The sequence below is a fragment of the Vombatus ursinus genome, unplaced genomic scaffold, assembly GCF_900497805.2.
Source record: "Vombatus ursinus unplaced genomic scaffold, bare-nosed wombat genome assembly UNPS02014789.1, whole genome shotgun sequence".
Classification (NCBI taxonomy): Eukaryota; Metazoa; Chordata; class Mammalia; order Diprotodontia; family Vombatidae; genus Vombatus; species Vombatus ursinus.
The window spans coordinates 17,390,360-17,414,131 of record NW_020954567.1 but is presented as its reverse complement, the minus strand read 5'-3'; the positions used below and the strand labels follow the sequence as shown (position 1 = coordinate 17,414,131).

The window sequence follows — 23,772 nt, the reverse complement described above, 5'->3', positions numbered from 1 at the left end:
CCTTCCTTCCTTCCTTCCTTCCTTCCTTCCTTCCTTCCTTCCTTCCTTCCTTCCTTCCTCCCTATCTTCCTTCCTTCCTTTCCCACAGGTCAGCAGCCTTAGAGTGCCTGTGATGGTGTGAGAGGTTAACTTGTGAGATGTTAAGTTACTTGCCTAGAGAAACACAGACTATATGTCAGAAGCTGGACTTTGGCCAGGTCTTCCTGACTCTGAAGCTGAGGCCTGCTCTCTAGCCATAATCCCACATTGCCTCTCTCTCTCTCTCTCTCTCTCTCTCTCTCTCTCTCTCTCTTTCTAAAATGACTAAATGGGGAATTGTTTAGGATGATAAATTTCTTTTCACCTGGAGGTAGAATTAGCTCATTAGCTCATTAGTGTCCCCAAATGACAAATTTCCTGGAACCGAGGAAATAATGGGTAGTACTAGCACAGCACATTACACACATCCACCGTTCAATAAATATTTGTTGAATGAATCTGTACTTTAAGGAAAAGTTAGATACATTTCCTCTCTCATGGAGTCATTGGCGTGATTGATTCAGCCTTAGAGAGGTGTGAATATCATCCCTGACAGTAGCTATTAGAACATGTAGCCTTTATCCATTATTTATTTAACAAATCAACACTGTGTCTGGGGCCCATGGATCCTGTTTTCAATCTGTTTGTTTGAGGAGCAGGTCAGGTTCAGTATTGAGGGATTAAAGTTATAGCACTCTGGTACTTCCTCCTTGGCTTCTCATGTCTTAGACACAGAGATATTTTTTGGCCTTTGCTAAGGTCAAGGATATTTTATTTGGCTGAGTCTGAAGAATGGTCACCAGCTGCTAGCCAGAGTTTAAAAGTGATAGCCTTATGGATGATTGATTCTTGGGTAGTGGAGGAAGAGGAGAAGGAAACTGGTAGAAGAAATAATCAATTAGGTGGTACAGTGGATAGAGCACTGGGCTTGGAGACAGGAAGACCTAATTTCGAATCCAGCCTCAGACACTTACTAGCTGTGTGACCCTGAGCGAGTCTCTGAACCTCAGTTTCCTCATCTGTAAAAATGAGATGATACATATTGTTTGCCTTCTCAGTGGGTGTGAGAGGAAGTGGGAGGGAGGGAGAGAATTTGAAACTCAAAATTTAAAAAGAAAAGAATGTTAAAAGTAAATAATTTTTTAAAAAATAAAATAAACAATGAAAAAACAGTGATACTAAAAGCACCTACCTCCCAAGGTTGTTGTGAGGAACAAATGTGATAATATTTATGAGTGCTATATGTATAAATGCTTTTGCTTATGTGGGAAGTGGGGCAGAGGGAGGAATAAGAACAAATATTATTAAGTATCTACTATGCATCAGGCAGTTTCTCTTTGATGTTAATATGTGAGCTTTTTTTTTCATTTAATCACAAAGCATTTATTAAATGCCTACTATTTGCTAGGTACTGAACATACGATATAAAATTAATGATCCCTGCTCTCAAGGAGCTTACACTCTACTGAATTAAATGACTTTAATTTTTTTCCAATTTTTAAAAACATTTTTATTCAAAGTTTTGAGTTCCAAATTCTATCCCTCCCTCCCTTCCACCCTTCTCCCCTAACTGAAATGGTAGGCATTAAGATATAGGTTATACATGTGCAAATATGTAAAACATTTCCATATTTGTCATTTTGTACAAGAAAACTTGAATAAAAGAAAATAAAGAAAGAAAGTGAAAAAAAAGCATGCTTCAGTCTATATTCAATGAATATCACTTCTTTCTCTAGAGGCAGATAGTATGCTTCATCATAAGTCCTTTGGGATTGTCTTGGGTCATCGTATTACTGGGAATAGCTAAGTCATTCCCATTTGGTCATTGTACAATTTTGCTGTTACTGTGTATGATGGTCTCCTGCTTCTGTTCACTTCACTCTGTATCAGTTCATGTAAATCTTTCTAGGTTTTTCTGAAATCATCTTGCTTGTCATTTCTTATAACACAATAATATTCCATTACATCATCTACCACAACTTGTTTAACCATTCCCCAATTGATGGGCATCCACTCACTTTCCAAATCTTTGTCACCACAAAAAAAGCTTCTATAAATATGTTTATACAAATAGGTTCTCTCCCTCCCACATACTTTTTTTAATCTTTTTGGGAAGCAGACCTAGTGGTGGTATTGCTTGATCAAAAGGTATGCATGGTTTTATAGCGCTTTGGGTGTAGTTCTAAATTGCTCTCCAGAATGGTTGGATCACTTCACAACTCCACCAACAGTGCATTAGTGTCCCAGTTTTCCCATATTCCCTCCAACATCTAACATTTTCTTTTGTTGTCATATTAGCAAATCAGATAGGTTTGAGGTGGTACCTCAGAGCTGTTTTAATTTGCATTTCTCTGACCCATTGTTTCTATGATTTGTTCTTTGAACTACATGTTTTTTAGGATTAGATTATTTAATTTTCAATTAATTTTTAAAGTCTCTTTCCATTGTCCATTATTGAATGTAATTTTTATTGCATTATGATCTGAAAAGAATGTGTTTACTATTTCTGCTTTTCTGCATTTGGTTGTGAGGTTTTTATATCCTAATACATGGTCAGTTTTTGTGTATGTTCCATGTACTGCTGAGAAAAAGGTATATTCCTTTCTATTTCTATTCAATTTTTCTCCAGAGATCTATCATATCTAACTTTTCCAGAATTTTATTCACCTCTTTAACTTCTTTCTTGTTTATTTTTTAGTTAGATTTATCTAGTTCTGAAAGGGGAAAGTTGAGGTTCTCCACTAGAATAGTTTTATTATCTATTTCCTCCTGTAACTGATTCAACTTTTCCTTCAAAAAATTTAGATGTTATACCATTTTTTGCATATTTGTTTAATATTGATTGACTTCACTGTCTATGGTACCTTTCAGCAAGATATAGTTTCCTTGTTTATCTCTTTTAATTAGATCTGTTTTTAATTCTTTTCTTTTCTTTTTTTTTATTGTGCTTTTTGGTGAGGCAATGGAGGTTAAGTGACTTGCCCAGGGTCACATAGCTAGTAAGTGTCAAGTGTCTGAGGCCAGATTTGAACTCAGGTCTTCCTGAATCCAGGGCTAGTGCTCTATCCACTGTATCATCTAGCTGCCCCTGCTTGTGTTTTGTCTGAGATCATGATTGCTTACCCCTGCTTTCTTTGCTTCAGCTGAAGCATAATAGATTTTGCTCCAGCCCCTTACCTTTACCCTGTGTATATCTCTCTTCTTCAAATGTGTTTGTTTTAAACAACATATTGCAGGCTTCTGGTTTTTAATTCATTCTGCTATCCGCTTCTGTTTTATGGGTGAGTTCATCCCATTCACATTTAGTTATCATAACTAACTGTATTTCTGTCCATGCTATTTTTTTTGCTTGTTTATCTCCACCCCTCTCTTTTACCCCCCAGCCTTTCCCTCCTTATAAGTGTTTTACTCCTGATCACCTTCCTCAATAAACCCTCCCTTTATTAGTCCCTTCTATTATCCTTGTCCCTTTTTACTTCCTTATAGGATAAGATAGATTTCTTTATCCAACTGAGTGTGTGTTATTCCCTCTTTGAACCAATTTTGATGAGAGTAAGGTTTAAGCTTTGTCCCCCACCCTAAACCCCCATCTTCTCTTCCATTACAATGGTTTTTTCATGCCTCTTTTATGTGGGATAATTTACTCCATTCAATCTCTCCCCTCCTTCCTCTTCCAGTGCAATTTTCTTTCTCAACCCTTTATTTTTTTTTCAACGTCATCCCATCAAAGTCATCTTATATCCATACCCTCTATCTACATATACTCTTCCTAATTGCTCTTATAGTAATAAAGTTGTTAAGAGTTACAAATATTATCTTTCCACATAGAAATATGAACAGTTTAACCTTATTGAATTTATTACATTTTCTCTTCCTTGTTTCTTTTTTTTCATTTACTTTTTTGTGTTTCCCTCGAGTCTTGTATTTGGAGGTCAAATTTTTTATTCAGCTCTGGTCTTTTAATTTCAAATGCTTGCAAGTCCTCTATTTAATTAAGTGTCCATCCCCCCCCCCCCCCGAAAAGTTATATTCAGTTTTGTTGGGTAGGTGATTCTTGGTTCTAATCTTAACTCCTTTGCCTTCTGGTATATCATATTCTGAGCCCTCTGGTTCTTTAATGTGGAAGCTGTCAAATCTTGTGTAATCCTGACTGTAGCTCCACAATATTTGACTTGTTTCTTTTTGGCTGCTTGCAATACTTTATCCTTGATCTGTGAGCTCTGGAATTTGGCTATGATGTTCCTTTGAGTTTCCATTTTGGGCTCTCTTTCAGGCAGTGATTGGTGGATTCTTTCAATTTCTATTTTGCCCTCTGGTTCTACTATATCAGGGCAATTTTCTTTGATAATTTCTTGAAAGATGTTGTCCAGGCTTTTTTTTTTCAAATCATGGCTTTCAGGTAGTCCAATAATTCTTATATTATCTCTCCTGGATCTATATTCCAGGTCAGTTGTTTTTCCAATGTGAAATCTCACATTTTCTTCATTTTTTGTTTTGCCTAGGCAATGGGGTTAAGTGACTTGCCCAGGGTCACACATAGCTAGTAAGTGTTTTCTTCATTTTAAAAAACTTTTTTGATTCTGTTTTTATCGTATCTTGATGTCTCATGAAATGAATGATGAGTCATTAGTTTCCATTTGTCCAATTCTAATTTTTAAGGAATTATTTTCTTCAATGAGCTTTTGTACTTCCTTTCCCATTTGGTCAATTCTATTTTTTTTAGAGAGTTATTTTCCTCTGTAAATTTTTGTATATCTTTTCCCATACTCTTTTTTTTAAAGTGATTCTCTTGCATTATTCTAATTCCTTTTACCAATTTTTCTTCTACTCTTCTAATTTGCTTTTAAAAATCTTTTTAAAGCTCTTCCAGGAATTCTTTTTGGGCCTGAGACCAAATTACATTTTCCTTTGAGGACTCATATGGAGCCATTTTGACACTATTGTCCTCTTGTAAGTTTATGCCTTGATCCTCCCTATCACCATAGTAACTTTCTATAGTCTAGCTCTTTTTTTTGGTTTGTTTTTTGCTTTTTTTTCTGCCTTTTTTTTTTTTTTTGTGATTTGGTGTTTTTATGTGAGAGTTGGACTCTTGTCCTGCACAGTCTCAAGCTTTTTGTGCTGGGGCTCTGGGTCTTACTGCTGGCTTTCACTGGGCTTCAAGCCTTAGCTATTTGATTTTTCTGGAGATAGGCTTTCCTTCTGGCTTGTGCTGGGTGTTGGGGCCTCCCTAGGTTGTGGGGTTTAACTGCTGGCCTGCCCCAGGGGTGGGGCCATGCTGCTGGGTTACCCCCCTCCCATCCCAGTGAGACAGAGAGACAGACCTTTCCTGCCAAGCTGGTGAACTGCTTCCCTGCTCCTAGATCCATTCTGAGGTAGTTTTCTAGTTATTTGGAGGGGAATTTGGGAGGGCTTCAGAGGGTTCCTTCCTTATTCCACCATCTTGGCACTGGAAGTTTCAATATGTGAGCTTCTAAAAGACCTTCTAACTTACTCTAGTACTACTAGTAGCTAGCATTTACATAGTGCTTTAAGCTTTACAAAGCTCTTTACATATATTAACTCATTTGATCCTCCCTCCAATCTTGTAAGATAAATACTATTATTATTCCCGTTTTACAGATGAGTAAGCTAAGGCATACAGAAGTTAAATGACTTGCTAAGGCTCATTCAGCAAGGAAATATCTGAAGCTGGTTTCAAATTCAGGTCTTCTGGATTCCAAGTTCTATAAGTCTGCCTCACTTAAATCCAAATCACACACAAGTCAGGACATCACCTTGTGGTGTCATTGATCCTCTTCAAAAATGAAGTATGAACAATGAATGAGTGAACTGCCTATGCACTAGCCACTGTACCATATAATTGCCTCAACCTGAGTCTGGTGAATAAATCCCAAGCAAAGAAATGTCATTTCTCAGTAGGGGTGCATCAAGAAAACTAATACTGACCTAAAAATATTCTTGATTTTAGGAAGCCCTGGAATGGGCCATGAGGAACCATTTGTGGGGCCACGCACTCTTCTTGTCCAGCAAGATGGACCTGAGGACTTACAGCTGGGTCATGAGTGGGTAGGTAGGAACCTGTGTTTGCTCAGAAGTCATGGTACTTTCCTTACTTCTATTAGTGTATTTGGGGGGTGGTGTGGAAAATACAGGATTCCAAGAAATAATGATGTGCACAATATTTCATATTATCCTTTTTTACTGTGAACCAGACACAGAATCACCTTTTGTAGATTTCTCAAATGCAGACACAATAAGCCCATTTACAGAGAACCCTGATTAGATAGTCTGACCCTATCTTCCTGCCACAAAAGAGTAAAGAGGCTTAGTAATATTTTTATAGGGGATATGGTCTACAAAAAACTAAGTGGGAAGGAAGATTATGCTTTAGTATTTATCTTTCCTTGGTTATATCTATGAAGCCAATTCAGCATTTATTTGAATTGGTCCTGTCTCTTGAGTAGAGGAAGGTTGAATAGAAAGGGATTATTTGTAATATTTCTCTAAGATCTAGTGATTGTCATGCTGGCAGGGGAGGGTATTCTACATAGTGATTAGTCAAATAATTTTATTACTCCAGACCTCAGTTTCCCCACCTGCCATATGGGACCAGGCATAGCTTTGCCTCATGTCAAGGACAGAGTGGATACAGTACTGGGTCTGAAGTCAAGAAGAGTCATCTTTCTAAGTTCAAATCTGGCCTCAGACATTTACTAGCTGTGTGACTCTGGGCAAGTCACTTAACCCTGTTTGCCCCAGTTCCTTCCCCTGTAAAATGAGCTAGAGAAGGAAATGGCAAACCACTCCAGTATCTTTGCTAAGAAAACCCTAAATGGGGTCATGAAGAGTCAAATAGGACTGAAAATGACCGAACAACAAAAATGTCAAGAAAATTTAAAGAGGGAAGAGTTCCAAAATGACATCACTAAAAGCATTTCAAACTCCCTAGATCAGGGTGATATTAAAAAAGAGATGATGTTCTGGGAAATAATCCCTTTTGGGCTAATAGCAATGAGCATCCCACCACTCCCACATCTGCAGGACTCGTCACTGGTTCAGTTCTTTGTTGTGGACCATTGCTCTTTGATGGGACCCAGTGAGTTGTGAAAAATATCTCCCACAGAATATCCTTAAATCTCAAATCAGCTATAGACCTTATTATATCCTTGTTAAGCATATTCTGCAGTTTGTCATCAGTAGGATAATTTCTGGTCCCTGTTCCACGCCTCTTTGGTTACTGATAATGGTCATTAAGTGCTTGTGAGCACAGAATTATAAGCCTGGACAGCTTTATGCTTGTGATGAGATAGGGGAAAAAACCCACCTATATCCACGCCTATGAATTTGGCCCAGAAAGCTGATGTGCAGTTAGTGGCTGATGGGTGGCTGAAGAGGATGAGAATGAGGTTGAGGATGAGGAGGATGGTTGCTTTGCAGAAGAGCCCCAAAGTGGGGGGCTGATGACCTAAAAGATCTGTGTGTTATAAAACCTGCTACTCAGAGGATGATGGCTTCTTCTTTGCATGAAATACTATGATTCAAGAATTGTAAGGGTTCAGGTCTCAATGCCAAAGAGGAGTAATTCCCCTCAGGCTTGAACCCCAGGCCGATAATTCTCTTATAAGAGTGTATGGTACAATGAGTAACTGGGATCAGTTTCCTCATCTATAAAAAGAGGATAATTATAGCACATACTTCATGGGGCTATTGTGAGAATCATATGAAATAACCTATGTAAAGTACATTGTTAACCTTAAAGTGCTATGCAAATGCTATCTATTGTTATTGTTATTATCATTGTTAGTATTATTGTTATTGTCCTTATTAATGTTATTATTGTTGTTGTTGTGACCCGTGATTTGCTGCAGAGAGAAGCTCATGTTTTCACAAATGTAGCACCTCAAAAAAGCTGAAAAAACCTTTTTCCATGTCTGAGGTGAACAGAGGCCATTGTCTTCTCAGCTTGGTCCATGATCCCAAACAATGAATTGATTATAATCCTTTTATTTGTTTTCAGCTTCATTAGCTCTCTGGCTTTCAATGATCCTCTGCAGACCCTCTTCCAGCTCATGTCCGGGAGGATCCCCCAGGCAGCCACGGTACTGTATAAATGGGGAAAAGGTCACCCTTGGTGACTTTTGTATTGTGGGATAGGTAGTATGAGGAAATGCAATATTGGCCTATTTTACAGTGAGGGGCAGAATAATCCATTACTGTGTAGCTATTTGCCAACAAGAGTTGGTCCTGCAAAGTCTGTCACATTGGCCCCTGGGGAGTGATTCTCATGATACCCCAGGTTGGCTGCTGCTGAAACTGATAAGAAGATCTTGATCATGCCAGGTGATTCGTCATCATTGTGATTGGTTGTACTTCCCAGTGGCCCTATGCGGGAGAATTAATATTATCACCCCTGTTTTACAGATGAGAAGACTGAGACACTAAAAGCTGATGTTTGAGCTAAGATACGGTAGATATGATATTAGAATTCACAGTCTGGGAGTTTTCCGATAATCATTTAGTCTTGAGGTACCGTGTTATTCTCTGGGGTATGGTGATCATCACAAGGAAACCACAGTCTGGACTTGCTTTTCAAAGTCATGGAGTCTCAGAGATAGAGGTAGAGAGATTCAGAGAACCTCGAGTCCAATGCCTTCTAAAGATCCCTCTATACAGCAGAAAATCCCCTTAAACTATCCCTAGGATATGGTAGTTTGCCCCTCACTAAGTACCTTCAAAAGAAGGCCAAATGATATTTTGTTGTTGTTGTTATTATTCAATTGCTTCAGTGGTATCCAACTCTTTGTGACCTTATTTGGGGATTTCTTGGGAAAAATACTGGAATGGTTTGTCATTTTCTTGTCTAGTTCACTTTATAGATAAAGAAACTGAAGCAGATGGGGTTGCCCAGGGTCACACAGCTAGTAAGTGTCTGAGACCAGATTTGAACTCAGGAAGATAAATCTTCCTGACTTCAGGCCTGACACTCTATGCACTATGGCACCACCCAACTGCCCAAATGACATTTGTTGTAGTAGTTATTGTTCATCCTTAATTCTTGAAGAAGACCAATGACATCATGAGGGTGATGTCTTGACTTGTATATGAATTAGATTTAAGTGAGGCAGAGCTATGCAAAGTTGTCAACCTCACTCTCTCTTCCAGAGTCATCAAACTCTGGTGGCAAAACAAAAGCCGAGACCACTGGCTATTGCCCAGGATGTAATGGATGACCTTGGCCTTTCTAAATTAAGATCTTTCCCAGGCCTCATTTTGTTTGAGGCAAATGACATTTAGTGAGGGACAAATTGCCGTATCTTGAGGCAGGCTATTCTCTTTTTGGACTGCTCTAATTGTTAGGATGTACTGTATTTCCTTACATCTCTCTTTGCAAATCCTATCCACTGGTCCAATTTCTGTTTTCTGGGACCAACAGGACAAGTCTCTAATTCAAGTCCAGGATCTTCAAAACTGATATTCTGCTGCATCTAAGCTGGTATGTCTGGACCTGGTAACAAAATCTTTGAGGGAACCCAAAATGATCAACTCTATTATGAATCCCTATATAAAGCAAATCGTCAAAACAAAAACCCTAAGTAACATGATAGTCAAAGAGAGATTTTCCTCCATCATAACCAACTTCATGAATTTGCTTGATAAAAGCGGTCATTTAAATAATACCCCAGGAATCATTTCAGCATTTTCAACCATAGTGAATGTGCATTGTAGAGAGAAGTATAATGTTCAATTATTACTGCATCTACCTTAGAAGAGATAACTCTTTCAGAATTAAAAACAGTCCTGAACTGCTTCCTAAGTAAAGTTCACATCCTGAAAACAGAGGTTAAGACTGATCCTTCAGTCACGGGAGGAGTGATTATTCATATAGCAGGGCAATAGGTTGATATGTCTGCAAGAACCAAAATGTGTTTTTGTTTTAAGAACCAAAATTTAGAAGCTAAGTAGGATTATGAAAGAAGCTGGTTGAAAGTCATATTTTTCCCCGCAGTTCATCAATGAAACATCTAAAATTTGTGGAAATAATAAAGTCTTTACAAAACAAAAAATCCCAAGATCCAGCAGCTAAGTAGGATTATGAAGGAAGCTGTTTGAAAGTCATATTTTCCTATAGTTCATCGGTGAAATTTCTAAAATTTGTGGAAACAGTAAAGTACTTGAGGAAAAAATCCCAAGATCTAGAAGCTGAGCAGGATTATGAAGGAAGCTATTTAAAAGTCATATTTTTCCACAGTTCATCAATGTAACTTCTAAAATTTGTGGAAACAATCAAATACTTGAAATAAAAAAAAAGATGAGAACCCTAAGTGACATGATAGCACAAGAGAAGTTTTTCCTCATCACACCCAACTTCATGAATTTGCTTGATGAAAATGATGGCTTAAACAAACCAAGGGAAAGATTGAAATATGAAAAACAAACAGGTACATGAGGGAGACGTGGAGTCCAGGGAGTAAAAGCAATAGGTTTTTGCAGGTCAGAGGAGGGACAGATGTTCTCCAGCCTTCACATTGGAGGACCTAGGGTCCGAGGCTAGCCCAATGAGTTTGCTGTGACACAGCTCCTCGTAGATTTGCTGATGAAGTTTGGGTATGCTCTATTGCATGAAGCGGAAGGTCTGAGACAGGGCCAGGTACTTGTAATGCAGCATTATGAAGGCACCACAGTCACTGTCATTATTTTGTCTGGCCACATTCATCCTGAAGTAACCCTTCCATCCCTAGTGGAAATCTAGATGATCCTTCTTCACTGTCTCAGCCTATAGGTTCTTAGCAATATGCTTGGGACATCTGCATTTGAGGGTACACTGTGAGTCAACATAGTATGTATGGTTCTTCTATGTGTTATCCCTTTAAATGGGTTATAGTTATCATGGCCTTAAGTTCCCTAGGCTAAATATTTCCAATTATTTCAAGGCCCTTCACTATTCTGGTCACCCTCCTTGGGACAATCTCTCACTTTTTAGTGTACTTTCTTACTGATGATATTCCTAAAATGTAGTGCTTAGAACCAAATTCAATATAGCACTTGTGTTCTGACTTGGTCAGAGGACAACGAGACTATAATAATACTTGTGTTACTTTTAGTAAGTCACATAAGCTCATTGGGCCTCTGCTTCCTCATCTATTAAATGATAGCATTGGACCAGATGGTCATTAACGTCCCTTCTAGCTCATGTTTTTTTGACTTTTTAAAAAAGATGCCATTCATTTCTTATGTTTTTGGCTCATTTATTGATACCATTCATTTTTCAAGTTTTATTTTTAATTTATGGAATAAAATAAGCATTTCCATAATAGTATAATAAAAAAGATGATTGCACATGAAACTGCAAATCTACTTGCTATTCCTTTCAAATAAACAACAAAATTGTCATATAAATTTCCTTTTTTATCTTCCCTCCCCCCAACCTCCACCCTAGAGATGGCTACCATTAGACATAAATAAGTATATATATGTAAAATTATTCTATACATACTTCTATTTATCAGTTCTTTCTCTGGATACAGATAGCATCTTTCTTCATATGTCCTTTATAATTAATTTGGGTATTTATAATAGTCAAAATAACTTATTTGTTAAAAGAATTCATTTCTTAATGTGGCCCAAGATAGCATTATCATTTTTTGGCTGCTATATAGCAGTGCTGACTCACATTAATCCTGGAGTCCACTAAAATTCCTGGATTCATTTCATAAGAGCTGATGTCTAGCTATCCCTTTCCTGTCTTGTTCTTGTGAAGTTTATTTCTTTAAACCCAGGAGTAAGCCTTTACTGTTTTTCCCTGTTAAACTTTGTCTTACTAGATTAAACCCAGTCAATCAAAGTCTACACAGGAGCTATTGTTACTTTCTTGATGCCATTTTCAAATCTGATTAGAATGCCTTCTTTGGCTTTATCAAATTTGTTAATAAAAATATCTGTTAGCACAGGTCTAAACACAGATTTCTCAAGGCATTCTACTAGCAACTTCCTTTTAAGCTGGCATTGAAAGACTAATGAGTACTCTTTGGCTTCCCTTCTTCCCCAAGTCACCAATCAATTCTCCTGTCCTACTGGTCACATCTCTCCATTTTGTCCGTAAGATTAGCAGGAGAGAGACTCTGTTGAATGCTTACTTGAAGTCTAGGTCAACTCCATCTATAGCATTCCCCTGAACTGCCAGGTTAGAGTTTTTGGGTTGTGTTTTGTTTTGGACCTTTAACTTCATTGTGAGGGGAATTCATCCACTTTGCAGATTAGCCACTCTGCAATTTATAGTCTTTGAGATTTTCCTGGCGCTGAAAAGAGAAGAGACTTATCCATTGTCATGTAGCATAGGTCAGAGGGAGGACCTGAACCCAGGCCTTCCTGACTTCCCAAGGTCTGTGCTTGATGCCACCAATTTGTTGTTTTTCATCCTCTGTTCTCACAATGACATCATGAAAGTGATGACTCGACTTGAATTGGATTTCAGTGAGGCAGAATTGCACAAAGTACTTTTTCCTGCAGAATCATTGAAGTCCGGTGGCAAGGCAAAAGTCAGGACAGTTGGCAATGGCCTGGGGTGTAGTAGATGAGCTTGGCCTAACTATGTCTTTTTTAAAAAATTATTTTATTTTCTATTCATGGAATAAAACAAGCATTTCCATAACACAGTACAATAAAAAAGATGATTGCACATGAAACTGCAAGTCTACCATGTACAACTTGCTATTCCCTCTAAATATTCAAGGAAATGAGGACCAGTTGGCAGGGCCTATTCTTGATGTAGCTATGCTAGTGCTTTGGGATCACTGCTTACTTTTCTAGATGTTTACCAACCATCACTTTGATAATACTTGCAATCATTTCCCCCCAGGAATCAAAAGTCTAACTCACTGGCCTTAGTTTACAGCCTTCATTGTCTTTCCTTTTCAAAAATTAGAATAACCTCTACCCTTCTTGAGCCCTGTGGCCCATCTCACATTCTTCATGGTCTTTTGAAGATTGCTAGCAGGGGTTTCACACTCATATCTGCTATTCTTTCAGTTCCTTGGGTTGTTAACTGTGGTTCATCTAGGCCTGGTGGCTTGAGCTCATTCATTAAGGATGAATCAGCTGACTCTCTCCCTACTTCTCTTTTCACTGTTGGCATTTATTGGGAGGGTGCTTCCCCTTCCCAAAGGAGGTTTTCAAGTAGCACACTGGACAGGGCATTTGGGGAGGAAAGGAGTATGACTGATAAGGCCATTAGTGTATGTATTTGCTATGTGTCAGGCACTATGGTAGGTGCTGAGGATACAAAATAAAACAAAACAAAACAGAAAAACAAGCCTTGCCCTCAGAGAACTTACATTCCATCAAAATTCTATTGAAACCACATTGCCTCTCAGAAGTACTTCAATAGTCAGGGTGGGGTTTGAACTCAGGTCCTCTGACCTGGGTCAGAGTCAGAGAGCTGGCTACAGGAGTCAGACTTCCCAAGAGGTATTTGCATTTTTAAAGTGCACTTTTATTAACCTCCCCAAGATGAATTTCTCATAGTTGAATTTGAACTGTTTTGGGAGGAGTTGATCTTCCATGATAGGCATTTTCCTCCTCCTCCTCTCCTTCTCATCAACTTATCAATAATGATGATAATAATGGCTGACATTTATATAGTGCTCTTAAGGTTTATGGAGCACTTTAAATACATTGTTTTATTCTAGAGCCCTTTCAGTCATACTGTGTGAAGAGAAGACTTAGAAGAACATGGTGGCTGTGTTGAGATATTGGAAAGGCTGTCATGTAAAAGGGGGATTGAATGTGTTCTTTGTAGCTACTAAGGGCAGAAATAGGGATGGCAAGTGGATCAGGGTGACAAGGAGGCAGACTGTTGCAACATGAGATCAAGAACCGCCTAACAAAACTGTCCAAAATGGAGCTTGACTACTTCTTGAGGTAGTGAGTTTTCTCTCACTGGAGATGTTTAAATAGAAACAAAAGGAACCTTTTAATTTAAAGGAGCCCCAGGCAGCTAGGTGGTACAGTGGATAGAGTGCTGGGCCTGGAGTCAAGAAGAGTAATTTTCAGTCTTTCTGAGTTCAAATCTGGCCTCAGACATTTACTAACTGTGTGACCCTGGGCAAGTCACTTAACCTTGTTTGTGTCAGTTTCCTCATTTGTAAAATAAACTGGAGAAGGAAACGACAAACTATTGCAGTATCTTTGCCAAGAAAACCCCAAATGGGGTCATGAAGAGTCAGACATGACTGAACAACAACACAAAAAGGGCCCTTGGTCCAGATATTGTAGAATAGGGGTTCTTAACCTGGGGTCTATGGATACATTTCAAGGGGTTTATGAAATTTGATGTGAATAAATCACATCCTTATGTATTTAATGACATCCTTATATAATTGGTTTCCTTTTTAATCCTGTGTATTTTATTTTATGCATTTAAAAACCTTATTTTGAGAAGGGGTCCTTAGGCTTCACCAGTCTGCCAGAGGGGTCCAAGACACAAAAATGGTTAAAGAACCCCAGATCTAGAGGGATTAGTAGATTGGATAGGGGTTGGGCTAGATGCTTTTTTTTTTCCTCTGAGCAATGTCTCTGGAATCTAACACCCAGCTCCCAGTCACCTCATAACTGATTTTCTCAGTATACTGAATTTCTCTACTTGTTTACTTTCCCAAACTTCCTTGGGTCATTGGGTGACAGCAGTGCTATTGAGAAAAGATAGGCGGTCAGGAGAGGCTGCTGGAATACAGACAACCTGAAGGAAAGTGCTGAGGCAGCAGAGATACTGAGTCTCTGATCTGAGGACATGTTGGCTAATCTTCAAAGGCTAGATAGAAGAAGCCATCAGGTATGTTAGAGAGTGTCTTCTGCAGTGTCTGGGAAGTTGTAACGAATGAATCACCTTTCCACTTCTGAGATTCTATAATCCCATGATTCTCAGTAGGGATCCCCATTCTCTATTTGCTTGTAAGGCCAACTCTGGGAAATTCCACTAACCTGCCCTCTTTCCCCGTCTGTTTTTCAGTGCTGTGGGGACAAGCACTGGGGAGACTGGAGGCCACATCTGGCGGTAATGCTGTCCAATCAGGTGGGAGACCCTGAATTGCATCAGCAAGCCATCATTACCATGGGTGACACCCTGGGTAAGGCGAAGGAAGTAGAGATTTTTTTTTTCTCAAACCCACTCAGAGAAGCCTCAGCATAGACTATGCCCACCTAAAGCCTGAGCTGGGAGGTCTATTCACCAAGTATCCCTGCCTCTTTGGAAGGAAGGTCAATGAATGAATCAACACAGTTTTATTAAGTGCTCGGCACTGTGCTAAGTGTGGGAGATACAAAGACAAAAATAAATCAGTTCATGCCCTTGAGGAACTTACATTCTACTGGGGAGAGAGAGAAGTTCTCCGAGAGAAGCCCTGGGGAAAGGAGCAAGGATCTGCCCTTGATTCTGTGAGTCTCCTCTGAACTCTGAGAAAAGTTTTAGATACAGGTCTCAGTTCGACAGAGGCACAGACAGCACAGTCTCACTTCCCACCCTTAGGAATGACAGCGGTAATTAGAAACATCAATGAATTTTAACTAGAAGTCACTTTACCCTGACTAAATACCCTTCCATCATGCCTCCCTCACAGCACACCTGCTCCTTATTTTTTTTTTCTAATTATCAAGGCCCCTAATTCCTAGACTGAGTCTGTGGGATGGGGGCATAAATTTCTCGATTTTCCCACTAGAGGGTATCCATGCGTGGGCCCTCAGATACCATCAGATTCATTGATCTCTGCATGGGCGCTTCCTCTGGTGGCTGGCTCTACCCTTACTAGATTTTGCTTTTCTCATCCAGCCGGGAAAGGGCTATTGGAGGCAGCTCACTTCTGCTACCTGATGGCCCATGTGCCTTTTGGTCACTACACTGTGAAGACAGACCACCTGGTTTTGCTGGGCAGTAGCCACAGGTACATGGATATGTTAGCAGAGGGGGAGTAGATAGAACATGTGTGAAGGGAGGGCCTTTTTATTTTTTTAAAGCACATTTTGAATTTTATAATTTCCTCTTTTACATTCGATTTCACCTCCTTTTCATGAGACCTTTAGGCCAGTATTGCTTCCATGGGCAATATGTCTGGGCAGTATCTTTGGATGCAGAGAAATGGCACACGAGCCATAATGCGACCACCAAGGGTCTGCAGACGCTGCTAGAATTGAGAAATACTGTAGTGTTTGCATTAAATGTTTTTGGCCACCAGGTGGTGCTCTGGTCCCATAGACTAAAAGCTACAAAATCATATAACATTTTGGAGCTCTCTCTGGGAATTTTTGGGTGCCTGTGACAGCCAGGGCTGGCCCTGAACCTCCTTTTCCGAGATTGGGTTTCTTTCTTTCCTTGTCATCTTCTCATCTTCTCTCCATCCTCCTGATGCTCAGTATCCTCAGCCTGTTCCAACTAGCTCTCCCTAGGAATACTCTATGTTCTGGACCCCCCAGCCCCCTTATCAAAGTTTACTAGTCTGGCTCTGCCAAGCCCTTGTTCCTTCCTGACCAAGGGGTTGCTCGCTCACCATAGAACTTCTTCCGTGTTAAACCCATAATGAATGTGTGTCTTCATTAACACCTTACCCTTCTTGGGTGCCATATTTTCATTTTAAGAGGGAGTTTCTGGAGATAGGGTCTTCACCTAGGGTTAAGTCAACAAGCATTTATTAAGTGTGCCAGGTGCAGTGCTAAGCACTAGGGATTCAAATAAAGGCAAAAACAGTCCCTATTCTCAAAGAGCTCACAGGCTAATGGAGATGTATACAGAGTAAACAAGCAAGATGTACACAGGGTAAATCGAAGACAATGTCAAAGAGAAGGCAACAGTCCCTGCCCTCAAGGAGCTTACAATCTAATGAGGGAGGCTACATTCAAACAAGTGTATACAAACAAGATCTCTCTCTGTCTCTCTGTTTGTGTGTGTGTTTTCATATGTGTATATATATATGGTGAGCAACTAGTGAAAATGCGCAGACTCAGGAAATGGAGTCTCACACGAGAGGAATAGCAAGGAGGCCAGTGTTGCTGGATCTTAGAGTATCTGAAGGAGAGTAAGGTATAAGAAGACTGGAAAGGTAGGAAGGAGCCAGGTAGAGAGTGACTCAGAAGCTGGGGAGGCCATATGATACAGTAAAAAGAGAGAGAGATCTCGAGTCAGAGGACCTGTGTTCAAATCTCATCTCTGATTCATGTGACTTTGGGTAAGTCTAATTTACTTCTCTGGACCTCAGTTTCCCCATTTGTAAAATTTGCGTTTTGGACTATGTGGATTCTGAGGTCCCTTCCAGCTTTAAATCTATGATCATTCTCTGCTCAGTTTTAGGCACCAAGGCAAGCTGGTGGGGGAGATACTTTGAGCAGATGAATCTTCTGGTTTTTCTTCTGATCACCAAATATAGCGGCAGCTTATTCTGCCTTTTCATATATTCGATACATGGGTAACCCTTTGATTTCTGCCTTAGCAGCATTTCTGCTATTTTCTTTTGTGCCATCCCCTCTCACTGTGCTTTCTGTGAACCTCTGATAGTTGATTCCTTAATGTCATTCTTTTCAGAATATTATTTCATTGAAGGGACTCACCCCTTAGTAGCCATCTTGCACTGGTGTTGGGCTTCTCTGGATTTAGCTAGGCAGGTCTCAGAACAGAAGGGCAAGTCTGTCCCCAGGACTAAGGATGGTTTTTCTGGGGCTTCAAGGTTTATCTTTGGGGACACCCTGGAAAGCACACCTACCCATGTTCCCAGTAGAGAGAATTTACAGGTCGTTCACAATGTAAGTGAAATAGTCCTGATGAGATGTGCCCCTATATCGCAAAGAGAAGGATACAGGGATGTCTGTATTCTGGATTCAGCTTGCTTTGCTTGACTCTCTAGTAAGAAATTCTATGGTTATATTTCACAGCTACTCAGTGGCAGCATTTTCATGCATTTTTCTCCCAGTTCTAGAGGGTGGTGGTGATGGGAGAGATCAGAGCATTTATGCTGGGTCCCCAACCTCTAATGAATAATTTTCATAATAAAGTAATTTACCCAGAGATCAAAACCCCACCAGAGGTAGGTGGTGGTGTGTTTGTGTGCCTGCAAATAATTCCCATTTCTTTCCTATATCTCACATTCTTTTATTTACCATTATTCCCTGGTTTTAGTCAGGAGTTTTTGAAATTTGCAACCACTGAGGCCATCCAAAGGACGGAAATCTTCGAATACTGTCAGATGTTGGGACGCCCCAAGTCCTTCATCCCTTCTTTCCAGGTAACTACATTCCTTGGCATTACCACATATCAGCTGCAGCATACCCATGATCAACTGATACCACTGATGTCCTCACCTTTGGTGACCCTGGCTATCAGGTACATATGATAAATTACTTATTCCAAGTTCCCAGTCAGCTTTGAGTCCTGGGAAAATTGATCATTTTTTCTCAAAAAGCTTGGTGTTCTGTTCAATCCCCTTCCCTCCCAAACAATGGTCTTTAGAGTAAAGGATTTGTAGCACTGACAAGGTCACTGGTTGCAAAGACTTTTGCAAACCCGTTTGTTAGGATAATCAATTCATTAATCAATCCACAAACATTTTTAATAGACTGGCCAGTGAGTTTAGTCCTTATGAGCATCCATGGAATGTGTGGGATGGCTCCAATGTTCATGGAGAGATTGCATGAGTTGACCCTAGTCCTCATGAGCATGCAAAGAATGTTTGGTGGATGCAATTCTTATGTAGACTTTGGAGCAGGTGCTGGCATTCACATACGATTTAGGCTTATTGGCTAGTCCTGGATTACACATTTATCAATACCTACTATGTGTCACTCATTGTGTGAGGTGTTAGGGCTGCAAAGACAAAAATGAAATACTTCCCACCCTCAAAGAGTATACATTTATCAGAACATACAGCATGTGAATACATACATACACACTGACATTTTATGACCCTATTTTTTTTGTAAAGATATTAAAGTGGTTTGCCATTACCTTCTCAAGCTCATTTTACATATGACGAAACTGAGGCAAACAGGGTTTTAAGTGATTTTCCCAGGGTCACAGCTAATAAGTGTCTGAGGCCAGATTTGAACTTAGGGAGATGAGTCTTCTTGACTCCAGGCCTCAGTACTCTATCTACTACACCATCTAGCTCTCTCTCTCTCTCTCTCTCTCTATGTATATATGTATACATATACATATATATATATATATATGATAAATGCAAAGTAAGTTTTTTTGGGGGTAGGAAGCAATGTAGAAGATGGTACTTGAGTTGAACCTCGAAGGAAACTAGAATTTCCAAGAGGTAGAGGTGAGAAAGGAGGACATCTCAGGCATGAGGGACAGCCAGTGCAAAGGCATAGAGATTGAGTGTCTCATATGAGGAACAGTAAGAAGGGCAGTTTGGCTAGACCATAGAGTGTGAGAGGGGGGGAAATGTGTAACAAGGCTGGAAAGACACACTGGGGCAAGGCTGTGAAGATTTGTAAATGACTGAGAAAGGAATTTATATTTGATCCTGGAGATAAGACGGAGCCACTGGAGTTTAGTAAGTAGGAGACTGACATAGTTAGACCTATGCTTTAGGAAAATCATTTTGGCAGCTGTGTGGAGGATGGATTGAGGTTGAGAGGATCTGAGCCAGGGGGACCATTGAGGAGGCTATTACAATAGTCCAGGTAAGGGGTGATGAATTGGGGTGGTAGCTGTGTGAGGAGAGAGAAGGGAACACATACAAGAGATGTTGAGGGAGTAGAAAATACAAGATTGGGAAACTGATTGGCTATGTGGGAGCAAGAAAAGTGAGGTATTGAGGATGACACTGAGATTGGAAACCCCGGGGAACCAGAAGGATGGTGGTATCCTCAACAGGAAATAGGGACGTTTGGAAGAGGGATAGGTTTTAGGGGGAAAGATGATGAATTCTATTCAGGACTTGTTGAGTTTGATATGCTTATGAGACACCCTGTTTGAAATATCCAATAGTTAGCTGGTGAGTGGTCCTCAAGAGAGGGATTAGGGCTGGATCTAATGATCTCAGAATCATCTTCATTTTTGTTTTTGTGTCTATTTAGTTGTGTCTGACTCTTTGTGACCCCATTTGGGGTTTTCTTGGCAAAGATACTGGACTGGAGTGGTTCTGCTAGCAAGACATGCATGTTGTATTACCTGAATGACAAGCATATGATATCTCAGTTCATTTTCCTGGTCCAGAGCCATGGAAAAATTAAGTTCATTTAATTTCCATGGCCTTCTCCATTGACCTGGTAACTCCACATTAGATTTGGAATTGGACTTTTTCAGAGTTAATAGTACATAGCTTTCCATCCTTAAGTAGGAAAGCCATTTGGAGCTGGGGCGTCAGTCATCTGACTGTCAAGAAGTCTTCTTCACAGTTCTTTCTCTTGTTTTCCCCTCCTGGATTAACCCACCATTGGCCCTCTTTTTCCTTCCCAGGTATACAAACTGCTTTATGCTTCCCGTCTGGCAGATTATGGTCTCACATCTCAGGCCTTGCATTACTGTGAGGGTATCAGCTCAATCCTCCTGAGTCAGACAGAGAGCAGCCACCCTGTGCTATTAGCAGAACTCATCAAGGTGAGCTTCTCCAAGGCTTCCGGGAATGCGTTTTATCTGAGCCACTTAATGAAAGGCATTATAAAGCAGCTTAGGAGCCCCCATTCCGTCTCCTTTGAAGGTGCTATAAAAGTGGAACCAATGAAAGCCTTTGACCACATATGCATGCCCAGATATGATAAGCAGAAAGAGGCCTGAAACTGTGCACAAAAAAAGCTGCTATGCACCCCTGTGGGTAGGCATGTGAAATCTAAGAAATCCACCCTCTATGTGTTTTCCAAATACAGTAGAACCACATAATTCGAAGTGTGCTCTCCTAATTATAAACATTGGGATTTAGAAAACATACTTCAGTGATTAAAACAGGAAACAAGTCTTATTAAAATACTTTTAAATGCATGGAATATTTTATCACATACAAGATACATTTAAAAAGAAAATACAAACAAATCAACCCACAGCTTTGAAAAAAAAACCCATACAAAACAACAAATAGAGAACCAGAAAAATAGTTGAAACTTTTTTTTTTTAAATACCAGCTTTATTAGTTGTGGAGTAAAAAGTCATCCTTTCTTAAAACTAGTGTTTTAGAGGAGGCCCAAGTATTAGAATGCTTGGGTTCCATATAACCAATGAGACTGTGGGTTGGAGCTCCATGTACCTTGTAATACCTGCTAATGGGATCCAGTGGCCAGGGCCCAAGCCAATACTGATAGAGAAGGCTTAGCTCTCAGTAATGGTGGAATTCACATAGCTTTGGAGATAACCACCTTCTTAGGGCCAGGAGTGATTTGTGACTGACATTTTTCTGTGTTATTTATTGCTGGCCCAATGAGATAATGCAAGTAAATTGCTTATAAACATTAAAGCACTACAGTATATACAAGAAACTTGTTATGCTTCTTATTCCTTAATAGATATGGGGACAAAAGCTGCTGAAGCGGTCTGTTTATTTCCTTAAAGATTGCTGTTCAGTGTGATTTTTGATTTGCCAGTAGGTTAAGGGTTTCTTTCCCCTTTGTCTCTTTTGCTTCCCCTCCCCCACTTCCCCTGTATTTCTCTCTTGCTCCCCACCATTCCCCCTTCCAATCTTACGTAGTTATCGGAACAGCTGAAGCTGTCAGACCCTCTGCTCTTGGAAAGACGTCATCGAGGGAAAGAGCAAGAGCCTGAGTGGTTGGTGAAGCTTCGGGAGCGGCAAAGGGCACTCAAGGTAAGTGAGGGTGAGGGGGGAGAGTCAAAGGGGAGGGAGACTTTAATTTTCCTCTGCAGCGCTGGGATGAAAAGGTGGAGGCTTGATATCAGTAAAGGTCCGGGGCACTGCGTGCATGTGCGTGGGTGAAGGCAGGAGAATAGTAACAGTCAGGGGTAGGACTAAAGTACCTTGAGAGTGAGGCCAAGGGAGTTTTACCGGCCTCTTCCACTGTGCCCTCTGGAATCCCTGCTCTACTAGAATAATCTCCCCTTCATCTTTGGTCTTCTCTTCTGACACTCCTTCCATCTCCTGGAAGTAACAAGAGCCAGGCTTTCTTCCAAAGGCACCACATACCTCTTCTCGTGCTCCCTTACTCATAGGGCCAGGGTGATGGATGGGCATATCCCTTGCTCGCTGCTGCCAGGCTTGCTCTGTCACCTTCGGGTATCACCTGATACTAGACACATCCATTGATCTTGAGCACCCTCCCCTACCTTCTATGATTTCAGCACCTTACCTACAGTGTTCCTCACCACCCCAACCCATGTCATCCTTAGGGACTTCAATATTCATCTTGATTTCCCTTATAACCACTTGGTCTCTTAGTTCATCACTGCCTTCAATCAAAACATCTTAGGAGAGGCTATGATAATAACTTAAATAATCATGGTAGTTAACATTTTTGGTACAGCGAATTGAGTGCTGGGCCTGGAGTTAGAAAGACTTGTGTTCCTGAGTTCAAATCTACCCTCAGATACTTATTAGCTTTGTGACCCTGGGCAAGTCACTTAAAACTCTGTTTGCCTCAGTTTCCTCATCTGTAAAATGAGCTGGAGAAGGAAATGGCAAACCACTCCAGTATCTTTGCCAAGAAAAACCCAAATGGGGTCACGAAGAGTTGGACATGATGAAAAATAATGAATAAACAAAAAGTTAACATTTTATATAGCCCTTTAAGATCTGTAAAACACTTTACATATGTTATCTCATTCGATCCTCAGAATAACTCTGGTGAATGTTTGGGGCAGGATTCCAATTCAGGTATTCCTGATTCCAGGCCAACAGCTTTGTTCACCTAGTTGGCTGACGTGATTTGCCCAAGGTCACATGGATTGTGCTTGATACGAGACTCAATATCAAGTTTCCCCGACGCTGTGTCCAGGGCTCTATCCATCATACCACCCAGCTTTTTCAGTCAAATGAAGCTACTCTCTCCACAGTTACCAATGATCTCAGTCTTTTCTCAGTCTCCATCCTTCTTGGCTTTTGCATCCTTTGACACCGTCAATCATTCTCCTCTCCTTGATACTCTCTCCTCTCTAGCTTTTTGAGACATTACTCTCTCTCGGTTCTCCTCCTAACTATCTGAACTACATCTTCTCAGTCTCCTGTGCTGGATCTTCATCCAGATCAGGCCTGCCAAGAAGGCTCTATCCTGAGGCCTCTTCTGTCCTTTCTCTACATTCTTTTGTTTGGTGATCTCATCAGCTCCCTTAGATTCTATTGTCATCTCTACACTGATGATTCTCAGATCAATTTATCCAGCCCTAACCTTTCTCCTGACCTCCAGCCTTGCATCTCCAATTGCCTATTGGCCATCTCAAATGCAAACTCAATAAGTTCAAAACTGAACTCATTATTTTTCCCTCCAAGCTTCCCTGATAGTGAGGGCAGTACTATCCTCCAGGTAACTCAGGCTCACAATCTAGCTCTCTCTCTCTCTCTCTCTCTCTCTCTCTCTTTCTATATCCAATCTATTGCTAAGAATTGATTTTACCTTTGCAACATCTCTTGTATATGCCCCCCTTCTTTCCTCTGACCCTGATACCACCCTGGTGCAGGCTCTCATCACCTCGCACCTGGACTATTGCAATAGCCTACCTCAAGTTTCTCCCCACTCCAATCTATCCTTCATTCAGCTATCAAATCCATCTTTCTCAAATTCCTAAAATATAGATCTGACCATGTCACCCCCCTTTCCCTTTCCCTTTCC

The 23,772-nt window shown here is 40.3% G+C and overlaps 1 protein-coding gene across 6 annotated transcripts in view; it reads left to right on the top strand.

Annotated features, from left to right (window-relative positions):
- LOC114047500 (protein transport protein Sec16B-like) overlaps positions 1-23,772 on the top strand; it is a 74,168-nt gene that overhangs the window by 33,217 nt on the left and 17,179 nt on the right. For all 6 annotated transcript variants that reach the window (XM_027868344.1, XM_027868343.1, XM_027868345.1 and 3 more), the window contains exons 11-17: positions 5,987-6,084; positions 8,036-8,117; positions 15,023-15,140; positions 15,839-15,950; positions 18,173-18,278; positions 20,465-20,605; positions 21,684-21,797. In XM_027868344.1, coding sequence (XP_027724145.1) covers positions 5,987-6,084; positions 8,036-8,117; positions 15,023-15,140; positions 15,839-15,950; positions 18,173-18,278; positions 20,465-20,605; positions 21,684-21,797 — 771 coding nt within the window. The remainder of the gene's footprint in view (positions 1-5,986; positions 6,085-8,035; positions 8,118-15,022; positions 15,141-15,838; positions 15,951-18,172; positions 18,279-20,464; positions 20,606-21,683; positions 21,798-23,772) is intronic.